Source organism: Carica papaya, chromosome 4, assembly GCF_054855325.1.
Source record: "Carica papaya isolate Zhongbai chromosome 4, ASM5485532v1, whole genome shotgun sequence".
NCBI lineage: Eukaryota > Viridiplantae > Streptophyta > Magnoliopsida > Brassicales > Caricaceae > Carica > Carica papaya.
In genome coordinates, this window is record NC_142312.1 from 2,412,525 (window position 1) to 2,432,852 (window position 20,328).

The 20,328-nt window shown below is 35.2% G+C and overlaps 2 protein-coding genes across 10 annotated transcripts; both read right to left on the bottom strand.

Moving 5' to 3' along the window:
- Window positions 1–330: 330 nt before the first annotated feature.
- Window positions 331–11,169, bottom strand: PUB4 (RING/U-box superfamily protein with ARM repeat domain-containing protein). Of its 7 annotated transcripts, none has more exons than XM_088217301.1 (7): window positions 10,988–11,169; window positions 9,362–9,459; window positions 7,100–7,834; window positions 5,162–5,442; window positions 3,163–3,279; window positions 976–2,985; window positions 331–719 (listed from the first exon to the last, which is right to left on the bottom strand). In XM_088217301.1, exons 4-7 carry the CDS (start codon window positions 5,435–5,437, stop codon window positions 660–662), a joined length of 2,463 nt encoding a protein of 820 aa, XP_088073427.1. In that variant the 5' UTR covers window positions 5,438–5,442; window positions 7,100–7,834; window positions 9,362–9,459; window positions 10,988–11,169; the 3' UTR covers window positions 331–659. The 7 variants fall into 7 exon arrangements, with proteins under 7 accessions (XP_088073427.1, XP_088073425.1, XP_088073428.1 ...); XM_088217299.1 differs by lacking the exon at window positions 7,100–7,834 and adding an exon at window positions 10,628–10,756; XM_088217302.1 differs by lacking the exon at window positions 10,988–11,169 and adding an exon at window positions 10,628–10,944.
- A 1,950-nt stretch (window positions 11,170–13,119) lies between these two features.
- On the bottom strand, window positions 13,120–19,837 carry LOC110822362 (Eukaryotic aspartyl protease family protein). Of its 3 annotated transcripts, none has more exons than XM_088217304.1 (12): window positions 19,298–19,835; window positions 19,068–19,188; window positions 17,620–18,047; window positions 17,353–17,509; window positions 16,222–16,304; window positions 16,036–16,132; window positions 15,762–15,834; window positions 15,313–15,519; window positions 14,874–14,995; window positions 14,313–14,414; window positions 14,100–14,197; window positions 13,120–13,545 (listed from the first exon to the last, which is right to left on the bottom strand). In XM_088217304.1, the coding sequence occupies exons 1-12, from the start codon at window positions 19,576–19,578 to the stop codon at window positions 13,374–13,376; spliced, it is 1,941 nt and encodes a 646-aa protein (XP_088073430.1). In that variant the 5' UTR covers window positions 19,579–19,835; the 3' UTR covers window positions 13,120–13,373. The 3 variants fall into 3 exon arrangements, with proteins under 3 accessions (XP_088073430.1, XP_088073432.1, XP_088073431.1); XM_088217306.1 differs by having other exon boundaries at window positions 19,288–19,426; XM_088217305.1 differs by lacking the exons at window positions 13,120–13,545; window positions 14,100–14,197; window positions 14,313–14,414 and adding an exon at window positions 14,421–14,687 and having other exon boundaries at window positions 19,298–19,837.
- Window positions 19,838–20,328: the final 491 nt, after the last annotated feature.

Here is a 20,328-nt window from a genome sequence, read left to right on the forward strand (position 1 = left end):
TATCTTCGATTTGCTCGATTATCCAATACACCATTCTGTTCAGATACCACTCTTTGATACTAATTATATCATCAAGAATCCTTCAAAAGAGAGAAATTAACACATAAAGGGAGTGACATATACATGTAACATAGAGAGAGGAAGAGATGATTCATTATTCAGCTAGAAGTAATGTGAGTTTAGACAGGCATTAGATATTCAGTACTATTCAAATGAGAAACAATTCGACGCCAGATCACGAATGCCAGAAACGGAAGTGGTCAATTTTTGAATGCCCAACTTCACGTTCTTCAAAATCTTTACCCAAAAATCACAACCACAAAGGGCACATATCCACAAACAGTCTGGATATTAATTATCTGTTAACCACTAGTAAGAAAATTAACATTCAAACATCCACCAAACAGCATTGATTATTCATGGGTCATCATCATCTTTGCCAGATTCAATTCACTGCCAGACTTGCATGCATAAATTTTTCTTCCACATTCACAAATATCAGTAATCAATGCCAGACTCAATCAAATCCTCCCTAAATTACTTTCCTCTACAAATCATGTAAAACCCAAGCATAAAAAACATCATATGCATTATTTGCAACAGCACATATACACATTTTGACTCAAAACTGCAGATTGCGTTGAATGCATGCCCTGAAATTAGCCCCTCCCAGCATTGCCATGCCGCTGGTTTCTGAAGTAGCCAAGAAGATACTGGGCCTGCATTCAACAGAAGAGAATCATGTTATTTTGCAGAATACAGAAAATGAATACTTTTAAGTTTGAGCTCACAACATTAGTTATAAGAATTAGATTTTCAATAGTTAGATTTTGTTTTTCAAATTTGATATTCTCTAAATATTAGCATCCACCTGTTGAAAATATATGTCCAAAACTAATGTTCTAAACTTTGAGGTTATTTAACATTCTACAATTGGGAAAGGAAGAACAGGAAAAACTATCATCAAAAGTTTACCTTCTCTTTAGCCCTTGGGGTGCCAGACTGTGATAATGCCACTAGAGGAGGAACAGCACCTTCTTGGAGCACCATGTTGCAAAACCTACCACTGCTTGTGCAAAGCTGGACAAGAGCAGCAGCTGCATTCTCTTTTCCTCTTGCAGAACCCAACTCAACAACCTCAACTAGAACAGGAATCCCACCCTCGAGACCAATAGCGGTCCTCCCCTCAGGAATTGTAGCAAGATTTGCCAAAACAGCTACAGCCTTATCAACCATCCCAGCTGCCGGGTCCATCAACTCTACAAGATGTCTTACAGCACCAGCTTGTACAATCCGGAGTTTGTTTTCATGAAATATTGACAAGTTAAACAAAGCAGTTGCTGCATCCTTCTTACCCCTGGGAGTTCCATTTCCCAATAGATCCACGAGGGGTCTAATTGCTCCAGATCTTCCAATCCTGACCTTGTTATCCTCAATCACAGAAAGGCTAAAGAGAGTGGCAGCTGAATTCTCTTTAGCCTCAGGACTTCCCGTTTCAAGGACATGGATCAGTGGCTCAATTGCATTAGCATTAGCAATTGCAGTTTTGTTGTTATCATTAATTGACAAGTTAAGGAGAGCTGTAACAGCATCTTCTTGAATTTTTGTGTCTGATGATCGAAGCAAATTAACTAACAAGCTAATCGCCCCACAGTTGGCTATTACAATCCGATTATCCATGTTATGCTTAGCAAGTTGCCTAAGATCAGCTGTTGCCTTCCTTTGAGTATCAATTGAGGGGCTATTCAATTCCTCAACCAGTTCCCGAACTTGGGCCTCGATTCCAGAAAGGTCAGCTCTTGTTTCAGTGGCGGGGGAAGAAACTATCCTTGGAACAAACCTCTCTGATGGGCGACGCCAGATTGTTTGGCTACGAGACCGTGTTTCCCCACGAGATGAGAAGTCTGGTCCTCTTTGCGGAGTGACCAAGGGCGAAGGAGTCTGTGGCTCTGACTTCATCTCCCCAGAGGTATCGCTGTTGTATGCTGTAGCATGAGCCTCTGAGTTCTCATTGGCATCTGCTGTTTCCCCTCGAGAGAAATCTGTGTTAGAAAGGCTGCCAGAGGCAGAACTAGATCTATTATGATTCTGCGATGACTGTGCAACTCCAACAGCATTAGAAGGTTCTGTCCTAGAGGGTGAAACAGATGGCTGGCCAACTGATTCCGGTCCTTCTTCAGAGTTAGATCTATCTTCAGGACTATTTATTGATATTCTTCCAATATCCAAAGCCTGCCCATTTCCAGGTAGACCTGACAAGGAACCTTCCAAGGAATGAGGATGTAAAGGAGAAGTTCCATCCTGTTGAGTACCACAGGATGCAGTAGAACGAGCCAACTCAGTAGAAATTGCCTGGTTGCTCCTGGAATGAGGAAAGAGATGTGAATCCTTGTATGCAACAGAATCTCCATGCAGAAGAAGAGGAGAAGTAGATTTCGTAGGATCAGGCAGCTTGACATTGTTAGATTCACACCAGTTGGCTATTAGGGCCTTAACAGTGTAATTAGGAATCAGATTGGTGTGAGCCAGAGTCTGCCTTGTCTTTGGGCAAACTGAGAGTCCAAGATCAATCCATGTCTTAATGAAAGCCCGCTCATATGTTTGTCCTGACGACACAATTACTGGATCTGTCATCAACTCAAGAGAGAGAGGACAACAGAAATCCGGAGGTATGGGGACAGGGCTACATGTTTGAGACTGCTTTATAGAAATAAGACGATCATGCAAGCGAGTTACAAGAGCAATCAGTTGATCCATATACTCAACTTCTGCAGTCTTTTCAGCTTGGTCAGCATTCTCTTTCAACTTTTCAAGGGCCACAGCTTCAATCAGAATGTCCTGGTTTGACCTCAAACCAAGGCACTCCGCAATTTTCATCAGGGTATCTGAGCTAGGTCCAACAGCATCCCTTTGCTCCTTTATAGCTCCTCTAATGACAGGTGAAACTTGCTCAAATCCCACGTGCTTGATTTTCTGCATACATTGCTGCAATTTATTGATGCCAATTGTTAGGAACCAAAATGGACATTCCAGTAAAGGGTCTTGCCAACTTCATCTAACCGATGCAAGATTCAACATTGCAGGTACTCATTCAAAAATTGAAGGTTAAGCTGAACTAATGATACAACAAGAATTTATAAACTTCAAATAAGCCAAAGGTACCTCAAGGGATGCTGAACTGCATTCAACAGGTAGTTGCTCACGTGAAGACTTCAACAGCTGAAAAATATCCTGCCCAGAACTCCGAATCTTTGATAGTAGTAATTCAATTTGGAGGACCTAGAATTTAAAAAAAAATAAGATCATTACAGAAAGACTATCCTGCCAAAAGCATCACTTGAATGGCTTCACCAACTCCTTTATTGACACTTGAGCAATGAGGAAAAGACAAGAGAAGCAAAAAGCAGAACGTTTGGATGCAGTTGTAAGCAGAACGAAAGCACTTAGAGATGCTGTTGTAAGATCAAGTGCAAAGTCAGAATTCCGAACAATGTCCCAAGAGGTATGCAAGCCACTATGGTTGAAGAGGAGAGAACCTAAGAGTTAAATGAGATGTTCTCGTTCGTCTTTACTGTAACAACAAATAGGCCATATGCATCGCCTGTAACCTAGTAGCACATAGGACATAACATATTGAGGCTGATAGGCATCTCATTAAACAGAAGCTAGACAGTAGCCTGAAATGTACACCATACATGCCTACCAACTGACAACTTGCATACGTGTTGACCATTCTGGACTATCATTGCTAAGCTAGGGATTGGTTAATATCTACTTCCCACTTGAGAGGGATATTAAAGAATGTATTTTATATGTAATTAATCTCTGAAAATTAGGTTAAAAGGCATTGTGGTAAAATATATTCTATGTAATCAATTAATTATTTCCTTTCTTACTTCAGAAAACTTGTATATATAGGAACTTGATATTCAATAAGTACACAATATATTATTCCTAACACCAACTTTGGTGCACTATACAAGATTTTAAACGTTAGACAAGACACCAAAGTAAGAGCTGGGAGATTTCCATTCTTAATCCTCAAAAGGAAGTGAAAATAATTACTGACAAGCATCCTTCTTAATGGCTCCCAAGTTTTAAGTGGCTGCATGATTCCAAAATATAGCATCTACGATCTTGTTAAGGCATATATCCCAAAATATTTGATAATTGACTCACAGGTTGAAGAGATATATCAAGAAGTCAGTTTTCAAGTATGATCTGAATGTAACTAAAATCTATTACTCAATAGGAGTTGCCCCGTCTGGCCTAAGGATCAGCCCCTCTATCCTAGGACTCATGTGCTTGTAGCCTTAATATGCAGAATCATCAGGCAAATTATCATAACACCAGAAAAAAAATAGATTCTAGTTGGTTTCTAAAACACCAAATTAAACGTCAATCATCAACACGAAAATCAAGAGTTTAAGGTGCTTTCACGTAAGAATAATGAGGTAACTCAACAAAGAGTATGTTGATTAAACCCTTAACAAGTTTTTAGAGAAATCACCTCGATCACATCTAACATCCATTAGAAGTTTTAAATCCTTTTCAAGCTTTTAGAGCAATTCCCTTCAGTTGTATACAACATCCAGTGGAGGTCCTAAACCCTTCTCCCAAGATTTTTAATTAATCCCTCACCTCTCCCTCTCATGCTCACTATGAACAATCAAAACTACCCACCATCAGTTGCAGTACCACATCTCCCATGAATTCCATCTCCAAGTAATTTTTAGCACCTTATTCATCACCATTATGAGAATCACAATCCCTACCATCTCCACCTTTGTCCTATTTGAAAACTTGGTATCCACCCGCAACTCATCAATATCGAAACCATCATGAAGAGAATATTTGAAACTATAACTACCAAGTACCAACTAGTAACAAATCATAACAATTTATTAAGCTTCTTACTCAAGCTAAACAATAGGCAGAGGAAGATGAATAGCTTAATTTATTAAGTACATGCACAAAGTGGGATAGTAATGTAATGCAAAAGGGAACAGGAAAAGAGACAATTATCTTAACATGAGCAGAGGCATAAAATATTATTATGTTGCTCAAGCATCTTGTATAAGCAATGAACTTCTTCAAATTCACATGAAATTTAGCTCTTCTTCAAATCGCAAACAGCAGCTAAAATGTAATTTTAACTTACAAAGTAAACTTTACTAGACAACGTTTGCCAGCTTTCAAAAATTTCTCTCAATTCGTCTATAGATTGAGCTAATTCTTGAAACACCTTGTTGAACACTTCACTGGAAGCAATTTCAGAGTCAACAATGGCATCAAGTATGGGCTTCAACAACTTCAGTATCTCTTCTACTCTCTGGTAATACTTCTGAACCGGGTCGACATTGATGTTGTCCAAGGATGAGAGACGTAGAAAGGAGGAAATGTTACTGAGAAGCACTTTTAATAATGATAGCTCCATTAAACCTGTGACATTAAGAATCATAACTAACTTGAAACAGAAGAGAAGGTAAGGGAGAAAGTTAGCACATACTAACCAAACTAAAATAGATGCAATAGCAAACACATTGTACAATTTAAAGCTCATTTAATGCTATACAATCAAGACCTAAGATATCCTGTCAAAAACAGCAAAAGAAAAGGAAAAAAAAAGAAATAAAATCAAGACAAAAAGTAACTTGATCCCTTAGCTAAGTAACGAAAGACATCCTCCTTTACAAAGTAGTTAAGCACCTCCCTACCTGACTCTAAGCTTTTGGCCAAAGAACACCATCCTGTTGCAAAGCATATTTAGTGACTAAAATACTATCACTTGAAAGTTCTAGCATTCTATTCCAACCTAGAACTTAGTACTCAGCAAAAATGGCCCGCCTTCGCAGAATCTTATTCCTCCAAAAACCGCACAAAGTAGTAGATATCAAGATATCCAAGTTAAGGAATCTGAGCTTAAAACACACACCAAACCACTACTTGGAAATAAAACTCAACAAGGCCTATGAGCCTGCGGAAAGTCACTATTGTCAATCCTACTTAGGACTGCAGTCTAACAAAAACTCTAACCTTACACAGAGATTTCACCTGCCAAAAGGAGAGAAAGAAAGCCGCATTTTGACTTATAGGCGACACAGAAAAACTCAAAAAAGGAGATCCTGTTTCGTAATTCCAGTGTCTCCAAAACCACTTTATTCCACTCTTCTAACTTTTTAATATTTTCAACTTCCTTCTCAAAGATATACTCTTCCCAACCCTCTTAAAGAAACTACTCACATAAAGACTAAATTCTAAAAAGGACTGAGAAGTGATCCAACATTGCACAAGGTAGAGATTCAAGAAACAAATCAAGAGAACTCTCTTCCCATACATGAGACAACTGTGAATGATACTTCCAAGAAAAACATGACCCTACCATAGAAATGGAGCATGTAGATCCTACAACTCACTTCTAGAAAAACTTAATAAAGAGTCCCATGCTAACAATGAACCTAACCCCTAGCTTCTAAATAAAACTCCCACAAGCATTGCAATCTTCCCTGAGAAACTAAAAAGGAAATGCAGCCCAGTTAAAGACAACTCTTCCCATAAGAAAACCCTCAATCTTAGTGACATAGGACCATAAACATAAGTGAACTACCTCTAACATTAAACGACTAATCATAAAAAGAAATCATCGATGGTGCTTCCGAGCGAGCCTAACCTGTTGATCTAAATTAGTAAATAACCCCATAAACATTAGTAGAAGGACACCAAACCCAACCCTTGAGCCAAGAGTTGCACAAGCTTCTATCAATAATAATATCCATGCAATCCCTCCTAGTCTCCTTTAAAATAACCACATTATTCACCCTAAGGATACCTTTTTTAACTTTTCTCTAATTCATCAAATTTCCTAAACCATTCAAAATCCAAGTGGCAATCCTCATGATACAACAAAATTACCAAGGAAATTTTAGGCCAACATAATGAATCATGCTTACCAATCTTTATAGCTCAATTTTTATCATCTTTTTTTTAATGAAAAGCTATAGTATTAAGGCACCAAGAGGACGCAACCCATAATACAAACTTTTTACAAGTCTACCAACATGTCAATAAAATCCCCTAAATCCTAATTAGAGAGAATTACCTCAATAAAAAACTTAGACTCTGAAGCCAAGTATTCTTGATTCTATCAAAAGAAAATTATATGTGGTCAAAAGCTCTTCTATTTCTTTCCTTCCAAAGTAATAATAATGTAGCCAAATGAATAAGACTAACACTCTTCTTGACAGTGTTACCCCCATGGATACCTCTCTCTTATTGAACCAAGTATTGCTTTCAAAGCTTCATTCTCCAATAGTAAATAAGCAGCTTAAATCCTTTTCAACTTAAGAAATAAAATTCTCCTCATTAAAAAAAATCCTCTTCATTGAACCTCTCATCAAACTAAACAGAAGCATTAGTTGAGACAATATCCTCACTACCACCGTCAGATTCTTCATCCTGCTAACATTGGATCTTTTATTGCTCTCCAAATATGATATGATCATTTCCCATCGACCAAATTCCTTCTCCACGGCTTGAACAGACTTCATTCCCATTATAAAATCTATTCAACCAGCATTTCAAGCAACCATAACCTCTTACATGCACCCCAATATCATTGTTTCCCTATCTGCATTCTTTCTGAAGCCAGCCCAAAATTAGCTAAAACAATTAGCGAGCACATTTGCTTGAGTTAGAGTTCAAAATCTGAGCAAACTCTGTAGAATCACTGGCAAACCAGATCAATGGTGCGGCCCAGTTCATTGGGCTATCTGAAGATCTTTTATTCTCTGAGTTGAAACAGGACCAATCTTTGTAGAGCACTATGTTTTTGGGCCTACAAGGGTATGAGGTCAAGTGTATCAGAAATTAAAGTAACTATTATTTTTCTTTTTCTGCCAATATGCAGATGGCCAATATAAATGACGAAAACAAAAATCGAAAACACCATTTTCACCAGAACCTGTAATTCCTGACACCATTGAGCATTTCTCATGTTAGTGATCCTTGATCAACCATATCATGATGTACAAGTGAACCAACAAAAGAACCTAGGCACCCGCATTTTTAAAGATCAAAGACAATCATACCTTTTCATTCTAGGGTTCCTAATATTAGCCCTGAACAAAACCAAAAAAAGTGTGAAATTCAGGAGTTTCAATTAGACGGGAATATATTAGGACCATGTATTGCACCTGCTATAATCTTGGATCCTATTGTCGGTTCCTCAGCCCCGCCCCAAAAAAAAAGCTGGAGAAATCATTCAATTTGTTCCAATTTTATGGTTAATGTTTAAGTGAGGCCCTTTAATATCTTAATCATCCAAGCTATACTGAATTAAGCCCTTTTTTCAGAATAACTGAACTAAGCTATTATCTGACCCAATGATTTTTGTTGTAGACACAATTGAAGCACACAAAGCTTCTAAGCTTACTTAAAAGCTACTGTTAAGAATATAAGAATCTAGTCCTACTTGAACAACATAACTTTATCATCTTCTTTTTTTCTTTTTGAAATAAACATAACTTTATCATCTTCATCAAAACATAAAGAAAACTCCACCACGTTCACCAATTTATTACATGAAAACCTAACTTTTGGTTGATAGTTAATAGTAAGTTATTTCTTTGTCTATATAGAACACCTTGAAAATCGACCCTCACCCATTAAACAAAGAATCTTTTCAATAAATATCTTCCAAATTTATAAATCCATAAAATAAGCTTTAAAACGTCGTTTTGCGATTAGCTTTTTGGTTGGATATTACATCAAATCCATTTGTAAAGAAAATCACATACTCCTTATTTATAACATAAAATGGACATTATGTGGTCCAATGCTAGAATCAAGGTGGCAGGAGGAACCAGAAACAGCATGTATTTTTGAATAATGAAGATCTCATAATTAATCAACCAAATTATAACAAGAACATTGCTAAAATAATTTAACCAATAACATGTTCTGAGAAGAAAAGATGAAATTCATTAGGGAGCACCAAGGAGATCCAACCCAAATACAAAAGAGAGAGAGAATTTTAACAGACAACTTTTAAAAATAATTGGCCATTCTGCTTAGATAGAATCCGGAAGTGTGATTGTAATCGAAGCACCAACAGCACTCCAGTTTCGAACACTAAAGTCTAATTTCAAATGGTTGTGTGTATTAAGATATTAGTAAGCACATCGATATTAGATGCAAATCCAGGAAATCATATGCCAATTCTAATCATTTATTAAACTTGCTTTATTACTAAACAGTAACCCTAATTCTTCATATAAATTAGAAACTACAATCCACAAAACTGATAACCTAGATATGCCAGAACGCCTTATGATCTTTAAAGACACAGAATGGAGAAACATACTTCTTAAAACCTTCCGGTCTAAATATTTTACAGCATCCTTCGATAGTCCAGAAATATTTCCTAAGAAAAGTCTGCTAATATGTAAGTTTTAGTTGAGCCTGCAAATAAGCCAAAAAAGAATTCCTTAGGTACTGCCAGTAACCATAAGAATACAAACAAGAAACTAAACAAATGCACATGTGGAACATGAATGCATGCACACGTATGAAAAGGCAGCATCAATGATGCACAGAAGTGCCGGTATCTTGAAAAAGGAAATCAGGTCAGCATGTAAATTGTTGTCATATTTAAGTGTCTATGTGGTGATCCACTGACTTACTCTTAATTAAAATGGTAAAAAACATCTTAGAGGTTAAATTACTTATTTGATACCCTATTCCAGAAGAATTATAGAGGGATTGAATTCTTCACATAGCCATTGATTGGATAAATGACAGTAAATATATCTATGCTGCGAATATTACTTTCATTTCATCCTCCGAAACATGATTGACTAGGAGCAGGGAATAAAACAAACACAGCAAATTTAGTAAGTAATGACCTCAATCCAAAGCACTATAACTGCACAACAAAATAATATGCAGCATATTTAGTAAGTAACGATCCTAATCAGCATTATAAAATGCACAACAAAATAGTATACGTAAAATTTCCCCACTTCCTATAATTTAATCATTTTAAAATCAATTAAAATCAAAATCCATTTTTATCAAAATAATTGGAAACCAGGAAAAAAAACACATTTGGGATCTGAATCCTAAATGCGTCAAATGACTAGGTTATCGTAAGTTGCAACTTGTAAGCCCTTGGACCATTTCCCTCCTACCTAAAGAAACAAATAGAACAAATATCTTCTCACGAATAAGCTTCATAGAATCCAAATAAATAAAATCATCTTTACAGATACAATTGGAAAACATGAAGGAAAACATCCCTGCAATGTGAAATATGATCTTATCAACACGAATAGGCAGGTTAACGTGTGCCTAGAACTTCCTGTACCCTAACCAAAAACTAAACGAAGTCCATGTAACATTCTGAAAATTCACCTATACATATGGTCTATATACATATGTGCATGCGGATGACTAAGCTGATCATTTTGTTCCAAAAAAACGCAGGAAACAAGAGTCAAAATTGGAAACCAAACCTAAGCTAACTTGGAAATGCTCCAAATTTTTAGGGTTGCGCAACAAATTCCTAAAAAATGAATTTAAATGAGAGAGAGAGAGAGAGAGAGAGAGAGAGAGAGAGAGAGAGGCATACACGCATATTTGCCTATTCTACAGAGCGAAAGTGCCTGAAAATTACGAAGAATAATTAACAGAAAGGACCGTCATTGAATATTCTGAAGGTCAAATGGACAGGTTCTTCTCTCTCGACATCAATAGCGACCTGAAGAAATTTAAGAATCAAGACGAAAAACTTGTTTACCAAAAAACTAGATTATGGGAAGATCTTTCTCATTTCTACTCTTCTCCGATCTCTCTCTCTCTCTCTCTCTCTCTCTCTCTCTCTCTCTCTCTCTCTCTCTCTCTCTCTCTCTCTCTCTCTCTCTCTCAATCAACATGAAGTGCATTCATAATCCTGCACAAACCCTAGATAATTAGAAAAGAAATGACTTACCCTTGAATTACAAATCAATAAACGAATTGCCTTCTCTCGATCACTTGAGATTTATAAGAACATGAACAAGGTTTTATGAAAAATCAGATTCAATTAATTTATTCTTTTTATGCTGAGAGGTGGAGGAAGAAGAAGAAGAAGCTCAACAAGACAATTAAAAACCAACAAAATGACCGGTGCTAAAAATAAAATAGTTTAGGAAAAAATAATAATAATAATCAAATCATTCAACAAAGACTAATTATGAAATTTAATACAAGCAAATATTAGAGAAGCTGTCACTTTTTAAGTTGGTGAAAAAATATTTCTCAATAAAGTTGGTGACAAAAAAATAATTAATTTTAAAATATTCAGAAATATTTTCACTGTTTATACAAAAAAATTATGTTTATTTTTATATCAAATCATAATCAATAAAATCCTCATCTATGAAATTTTTATTTTGTTTTCAAATAACAACTTTGAGATTTTTAATAACTATTTTATGGGTTTTATTTTTTAGTCATATCTCTAAGTTTAAAGTTAGGATATGATAATTTGTTCCATAAAAAATCTTATTTTTTATAATATTTTTTGCGTTATAAATTTTTTTCTTATTTTAAAGAAGATATATAAATATTACGAGTTTTAACTATATATTTTTTTTTATCATATTATGTTTAAAATATGATAATTACATTGATAGTAGTATATAATATATCAAAAATTAATTAAAAAACTACTTAAATTATAAAAAAAAAAAACACCCAACTACTATTTTTCTTTTTCATTTTGAGAATTATTATCTATCTAATTTTATTTGTTTAAATGGGTATACAAACTTACTTATTTCGAACATTAATATATGAATTGATAAATTTATAATTGTATCCCTCTCTAATTTTATATATTTTTTTCTATACATAACAAATTTTAAAGACAAATATAATTGATCAACTTTTGGTATTTCTGTTGGTCTCAACTTAAATACCATTTTACCAAATTTGAAAAAGCAACTTATCACCATACCATTTAAAAGTATTTTTTTTTTCCTTTAATTAATTCATATATTCAATACTTTATATTGACACTCAAATTTAGTACTGATTTGATCACGTGGGAATGAAATTTTAATTGTAAGAGAATAAATTTCAGTTTTTCCATAAGTACCAGCCAAATTAATAAACATGAAATATTCTATTTACTTACAGAACTCACATAAATAATTAATATTTAACAATAAAATATGTGAACAAAAAATCTTATTAGAATATTTGACTAGAAAACATAGACGTCAAAAATAGAAAAAAAAAAAAAGCAAAACTATTTGTTAATTAAAAATTAATTTATTATTTAAAATTTCTTATGTAATATACATATAAATAAAAACGAAAATATATAGTCCCACTAAATTATAACAAAAGCATCAGAAAATAATAATAATTGTGGCCCGAGGAGGAAGAACAGAGAGTACGCCTTTTTATTCCCCCTTTTTCAAACTAAGCCATCATGTAAACCAACCACATTAAACGACGACATTGTGGAATAAGTCACATAGGATACTTTATTTTTATTCATAAATGGATATTTTGATTGTTCTATAAATTAATATCTATAAATTAAATATTACTTATAAAATATTTTTATATTTTTAAATATAATCAATCACTTGGTGTACTACCGCCCTTTTTTTTTTTGACGAATATTTAAATACTAATTATTTAATGTATAATGATTAGACAGAAGTCGACATATATGTGTGTGTATCTGTATTAATTAAGTTATTTAAAAATAATTAATTAACCAACTGTGATTATATCTAAAAATAATTTAAATTTTTTCCCTGCTACTATCCATTCGTCAATACAGCGGTACCATTCTTGTTTGCTGACACTGCATGTTGCAACTGACAGATTGAAGGTGAATGATTGTACGTACATCTGTTCAATAATAGTTTTCAATTGATTTACAAGCTCCATTCGTATCATCTGATGTAGTGAGAATTACACTGCACTTGTCAGGTGTCTTTTTGGTAACTCACTCATGTGGTTTTAAATCAGAATCTACTAGAAAGTGATCATTTCATACTCCTTTTGTATTTATCACTGAACGGAAATCTTATTGCCCAAAACAATGAAAGTAGAGAGCACAGGTTGGCACCAGTGAAGGACTATGGGACTTCTTGAGCATTGAAGAAGCTCACATTCATATGTGAATATTCTATCACATAGAAGTTCGTTTCGTATTTCTCTCTATCCGGAGTTTAATAAATACAAAAAATTGCGAAAGAGAGTTCAATCAATTGACAAACAAAATTAGGCCTGGTAAGCTTGTAATATATGAAGCAAATCCCTCGTGTACCAAAAGATGGCACTCGAAAAATAAACAAGTAAAGGCATTATTAGTATTATATCGGTTGAAGCTCCTGCTCTGCGACATCCGCATCAACAGGTTTGTATGAATTGACTGTTTGTTGTCTGTGTCTCAAAATAAACCAGATTCCAAAAGCTGATAATCCAACAATTATTGTAACTACAATTGCTAAAACCACCACCGAGTAATGCTGCTTCCACCATGTCCTGCATTGGAAGTGCATGATTACATTTTTCTTCGAAGAAGAAAAAAAAAACAATGCCACATTTGAAGCAAATATTTTAAGGTTTGAAAAAAGATAGTTAAAAAGATAATAAGAAGTCATTTTTCAGATAGATCTCGTTACTCATAATATAATGAGCAGAGAAAACAAATACATGAGAAAATCCTATCAGATATGAATGGACAAAATGATGCAAGGTCAAAATTCTTTGCGAGCTTGGCAGCAGGGGAGCAAGGATAATGCACAAAACATCTAAACCAGTCAGGTTTCTTCTTACTCTAATATTTTCCCTCTTCCCCAGTTCCAGGTGAGAATGCAAGAGTTTTAGAGAAAATGGAAAGAAGAAAAGGTTGTGGAGAGAGATTTTAAATATTTTCTTGTTGTTTAAGGTTCGATAACAAAAGGAAGCCACAAAAAACAAATCTCAAGTTTTCCTCAGGCCCAAAAGTATGCATAGATGTAAAAAGAACGAAATGAAACCAGGGAATTGCACAAATGGCAATTCCTCCAAAAGTGGAAGATGGAAGAGTGATGTACCTTTTTGAAGGAGGCTCAATTTTCCATTTAACTAACTGATAAGGTCCAAATTTCTCTGGAAGCTGCATGCGATGTTCAGCAAGCTGGGAAATTATACCCTGTAAGCAGGGAAAAAATTATCAAAAAGAATCCTTTTTTTACATGCAAAAAGTATAGATAAGTTGCTCTCTCATAAGATAGAACTTAAATTTTTCAGGAAAAGAAACAACTTACTATGGCAGTGACATTAGAAATGTAAGTAGCAGATTCTGGGGGGAAAATGGCCCATTTCATGAGAGAATTGCTTCCCACCAATGTAAGATTCAAAAAGTGGACCTGGAATCATCTACCAAATTTAACCACTCCCCAAATAGAAGATGATCCACCAAAAACCCAAACGAAGAGAGACAGAGAGAAAGTCATTTGATTAATTTGTTCTCTAAACTTCTATCAATAAACAACTTGAATCTTGCAAAGATATTTTAATAAAGTCACAAGAACTTCGGGGGGAGAAATGACATTAGAAATGTAAGCAGCAGATTCCAGCGGGAAAATGGCCCATTTTATGAGAGAATTGCTTCCCACCAATATAAGATTCAAAAAGTGGACCTGGAATCATCTACCAAATTTAACCACTCCCGAATAGAAGACGATCCACCAAAAACCCAAATAAAGAGAGACAGAGATAAAGTCCTTTGATTAATTTGTTCTCTAAACTTCTATCAATAAATGACTTGAATCTTGCAAAGATATTTTAATAAAGCCACAAGAATTTCCACATTGGATTTGTCTAACCTGTGAAGCATCAATATCTAACTCTTTAGCAATGAACATAGCAAGGTCGGCAAGTTGAGGCTTAAGATCTGAGTAATTCGTCCTCAGTAACATCTCAAATGTTATTTGACCAATGTAGACCTCTGAAACAAAGTTCTTGGAAAATATTATCGAAAAGCATCTTAATCCAGCCAAAAAATAATAAGGTTATAGAGAGAAAGCAGACGGTAAAGCACCAAGATGATTGTCTATATTATTTTCTAGAGAAACAATATAATCAAGATAGGGTGTGAAAAAGCTTATCCATCGCCATGCCAAAAATCTTTTCTTGTTCACAATGTTGCAGTTCATTCATCATGTCAAAGAACTTCCTGGGGCTCACGTAAGATGAGACTTATCCTAATATGATCGGTTAGAAGAAAGAATCATATAGAAAATCTAAAATTTGCAGCTTGTATACCTGGGAGAATTTTGCTTGATGATTCAATGGTTGAATTACTTTCGCCCAAGTATGCATCATTCTCAGTTGGAGTTGGAGCTGGAGGAAGTTGTGCTGAGGCATCAGTGATGCGAAGCATTTCCCATAACTGGGAACAATTGGTCTTCCAGAAACCAACCTTTGAATGTTCACGGTCATACATTACAAGAGTATTCCGAACAATAATGCCTGTTAAAAAGATATATTTGCAGCAGAACCATAGGTTAAAAGAATATAAGCAGTGAGGAGGGAGGGGGGGTTAGGAGGAGAGAGAATGAGAAAGAGAGAGACATCAAAAACCACATTAAATTAAATATGGTTGTTTAGCGAGACATAGAGAGTAAAGAACCAGGTTACATGTTTCAATTGTTTCAAAAGAATGAAAATAGCATAATGAACTCAAAGCCCAAATTCAATGAAGCCTAACATACCTCCTAGTAGAGTAGTTGGGTCCTTCCCATTCTGGAAAATTCCAAGGCAATATGCACCATCCACCTTTGCATGCTTCCGAATCAAAAAATTAAATTAAGAAAAAGAACAACTCATCACTTAGTGGACAAAATCCATAATTATAAATTGTAGATCTCTTTCGAATGGTCACATGAAAAAAGCCGAGAGAGACAACCTTCCCCTTCCCCTCTCCCCCGACAATAAAAGGAGAAAAGAGAAAAGGAAGTAAAATAAACAAACCACTTTCTTACTCACTCGGAACATGTAATTTTCAGCTGACAGTGACAACTTTTGCCCATTTTCAAGTACCATCTCAACCACTGGAAATATCTGTGAGAGTTGGGAGACATCACTGAGGCCAAAATCAATTTTAATGTTAATTACGAGCATATATAAGCAGCCAATCAATGTAACTCACGACTAGTTTCCCACAGCCAGTACCTTGGGGCACCAGAGAAGCATATATCATTAAAATTTGGATCAGCACCATGTATTTGTTTCAAGGATTGAAGTTCCTTCATAATCTACCATAAAATAAATAAATAAAAGCAATAAGAAGAAAGAAGAGAGGAAAAACCTGGCAGCCTTATTTCTTTCTTATTTTAAATAACTATAGCAGAGAAGACATGATCTTCACTGATAGACATTTAAGCCTCAGTAATATTTTTAAGCATCACAGGGAAGAGTGTTAGGTGCTGATAATATTTCATATGTACCATTTAGACTCCCTTTGAAGAAACATGTCAAATATGATTTTCAAAATAAGTATCACACCATAATCTATATGGCCCAAAGCAAGACAGAATATGAAAAAGTTTAAAGCCAGAAGGATCCAGAAAACACGAGGGTTGCTTCTCCAGCCATCCAGTTGCTGAGGCTTCCTATTCTCAGTTATTAGGGATGGGCAACAAGTCAGGTTCAGGATGGGTTTCATGAAAGCCAAACCCAACCTGTAATTATAATATACAAACCCAAATCTGCCCTAAGGTTTAAAAATATAATTTTTACTCGGATCTATACGGTTTACGGGTTAAACCCACCTGCCCTGCCCTGGCAACCTCCTCCCCCTTCCCCTGCCCCTTCCCCTCTCTCCACCACGAGATTCAATATTGAAACACAATAGCTTTTGGGTTTCAGTTTATACATACACACAAACACATACACACTGAAAACCAGAAGCTTTTGGGTTTCAATTTGTGTATTTATTTTTATTTTTAACTTTTTTAAAAATAAAAAGTGTGTAGTATGTATTAACATGGGTACTAAGGGAGTACCTGCCCATGTACAAAAATTTATAATTCAATTGAAGTGTCAGTAAAGTTTCCTAAATCCTCTAATGAATGAAAAGGATGACCCAACAACAAAAAACCAAGAGTCTGAAACCATTTATTCTTGAGTAAGTCAAAATCATCAACCCCAACTAAACATGCCATTTAGTATGGGAAGCTTCAAAAGAAATGAAACCAGAAAGAATATAGTTAAGAATTTTTTCTAACTTAAAAACAATAGATGGTCTAAGAAGTTATTTGGAACAAAAAAAAAAAATTGGAATCAAGAGTAACTGGATCATACAGCTTTCTTAAATGCCATAAATGCTGCTTCGGGTAGGTAAGCATATGTTGTACCACTATCCAGAACAGTGCCATGTTTGCCGTCGAAGATGCTTGGGTCTAAAGGCAACTGCTTCCCAGCAACATGTATCTCCTTCAAATTAATGTTGTAATATGGACTGTTGCCATCCCGAAACTAAAGTAAATGTGTGAGATGTATCAAATGTATTTGTTAGAAAGCTCATGATACATTTTGTCCATAAGAGATAAAACTTTTGTATAAACACACCTGCGATCTGGATCTGAATGGGCAAAAACCATGTCGGATGGGGCAGATATATCACCAAGAACCATCGCACCCCCACCAATGTCCATCCCTCCATAACATAATGAAAATGAATCACTAATTACACCTTTATCTGCAAGTTGGTCCACAATACTAAGGTCACCTCGACCCAGTCCCATAATTCCATCGGCATGTTGACTATAGAGATCACCAGTTTCCACATTTTCACAACCAAAAACAGCACGTTGAGGTTCAAGTTCACTTTGATTTCCAAAAGATACAATATCCTGACCAAGGACACCACTACTAGTGCTCATCTCAGCGTATTGTCTTTCATAAACACATTGTTCTCTATCACTATCACAAATGCAATCTATATTGCACTTCACAGGTTTGTACGTACTTGATAAATCTGGCTGGAACTTTGGATCCTAGTTAAAATATAAACATTAGTAAAACAACCATTTTGGAGTCTAAAAAGTGCAGTAAATGAGCAAAATTATTGGCAGTGCATCTCAGAGAATTAGATATCCAGTTTATCATATTCACCAGAAACTTTAAAATGTATAACAGCTAATCGATGGCATGCCTATTTCATTCTTCATTACAACCAAAGGAAAAAAGAAAAACTTCATAGCATTAAAATAGAATAAGATAAGCACAGAGGATTAAACGATGTCATTTAAAGAAGGATAAGCTGTCGTTTTTCTTTCCTTACACTTTCAGCTTTCCCACCGACACTTTCTATTTTCATGTGGTTTCTCTATATATATATATACGTACACGCACAAAGACATTTATTTCTTTCCAGTTAGCTTAGGAATTCAACAAACTAAGATATATTTGTCCAGTTTTGTCCAGTTCCTGTGCTTTTGTTGCCTGCTCTATCACCATCAATTGGACTACCTTTTCTTCCTTCCTACTCTTTTCTAGTTGCTGGCCACCCACGCTTTCTATTTTCATATGGTTTCCATGTATACGTATACGCACAAACACATTTATTTCTTCCCAGTTAGCTTAGAAATTCAACTAAAATAAATTTCTCAGTTCATATGCTTTTGTTCCCCGTCCTATCATCATCAACTGAACCAGCTTTTCTTTATTCCAACTCTTTTCTAGTTGCTTGCATTGCATGCAAGCTAAAAAGAACTTACTATACGAAGCATTATGCAAACATTACAAAGAAAGCCCCCCAGAAGCAACAAAGGCTAACGCAAAAGATCTATCATAATTGATATATCAACGTAATCGGCAACGAAGCAGCACCTACTAACCTTCTCCTCTTCAATGATCAATTCGCATCAAGTAGATCCAATAACAGGACTAATGGAAATATTACCAAAAAAAGAACAAAAAGTGAAGAGAAACAGAAGAGAGAATAAAAAAAAAAAAAAGATTAAAAGAATCTGCCTTAACCAAAAGGATAGACGATTAATCAGTTTAAGCATCACCTGGTGCCTCCCACACTGGTCACAGTTGGAGCACGGGACATATGTAACAGTACTCCCAGTATCAACGATAAGCGCAAATTTTTGTGGCGGTGTCCCGATCCACAGTCTTGTAGTATAATACCTTGAATTTCAAGCCAAAGCTCTCAGGTCTCAATCTCATTTGAAAAAGAAAAAACGGAAAAAAACAATTCTCCCAAGATAAACAAGAACAGAAACTGACGGCATTGTACCCGTGGAGGAGAAGATCGTCGTAGAGTTTCATGCGAGCTTCGGGAAGGGATCTGGAGTCGGATCTCTGAAGGCGGAGGTGGTTCGAGATGGCTCTAGAGGAATTAGGGGGAGATAGAAAGAGCGGCAACACCATGGAGCGAGAGGCCCTGCCCTGAAGAGACTGGAGGAGGAGATGATTGGTGGAGGGGGAGGGTGCAGAGGCAGGAATTGATTGGAAGAATGATAGAGGGACAAAGAAGAAGACAGCGGTGATTAGTAGTGGAATCGGTACCGACGCCATTGTTCTCCTGGCTCGGATAATTCAGAAAGGACTAATTGAATGTTGTTAAAGAGCGGTAGAAAACGGCATTGAATCAGATACAGGAAAATGCGAGATGAATGACGAAGTTCGCAGCTCTCTCCTTCTTTCGTTCTTGTTCTTCTTCTTCTTCTTCTTCCGGGGGGTAGGGGAGAGAGAGAGAGAGAGAGAGAGAGAGAGAGAGAAGAAAGGGGAGGTAATATCAGCTCAGCGAAAGAGCTAGAAATCGAATTTTTTTACGACTACCTGGCCTTGCAGACTTAATATTCGGGATCAATTATACGACGTCGTATAGTTGCGTTTTAAATTACAGACGACAAGCCTCTCTTTCCTTTATTGTTTTTCTTTTTCCAAAGAGGAGCAAATAAATTCCAAAATAAAAAGTGTTATCCAACACAGATATTTTTAGCTTTTTTTTAACTAGTCGTTTTATATATTGTTTTTAGCAATTTAAAATAAAATTGACAGTTAAATACTATAATAAAAATATTTTAGTACATGAGCCAGATATTTTTAATTATTTTTTATATAAATAAAATGTTAAATAAGATATTAATATATTTCTAATTATTCTAAGATAAAATTTAACAATATCAATAATAAACTAATGAATTAAATTTTAAAATTTTAAAATTAAATATTATAAATCAATCATTATTGTAATTTATTTATGTTATACAACATTTTTTAAATTTATTTTTTGTTTTAACGAAAAATGAAATAGTAATTAAC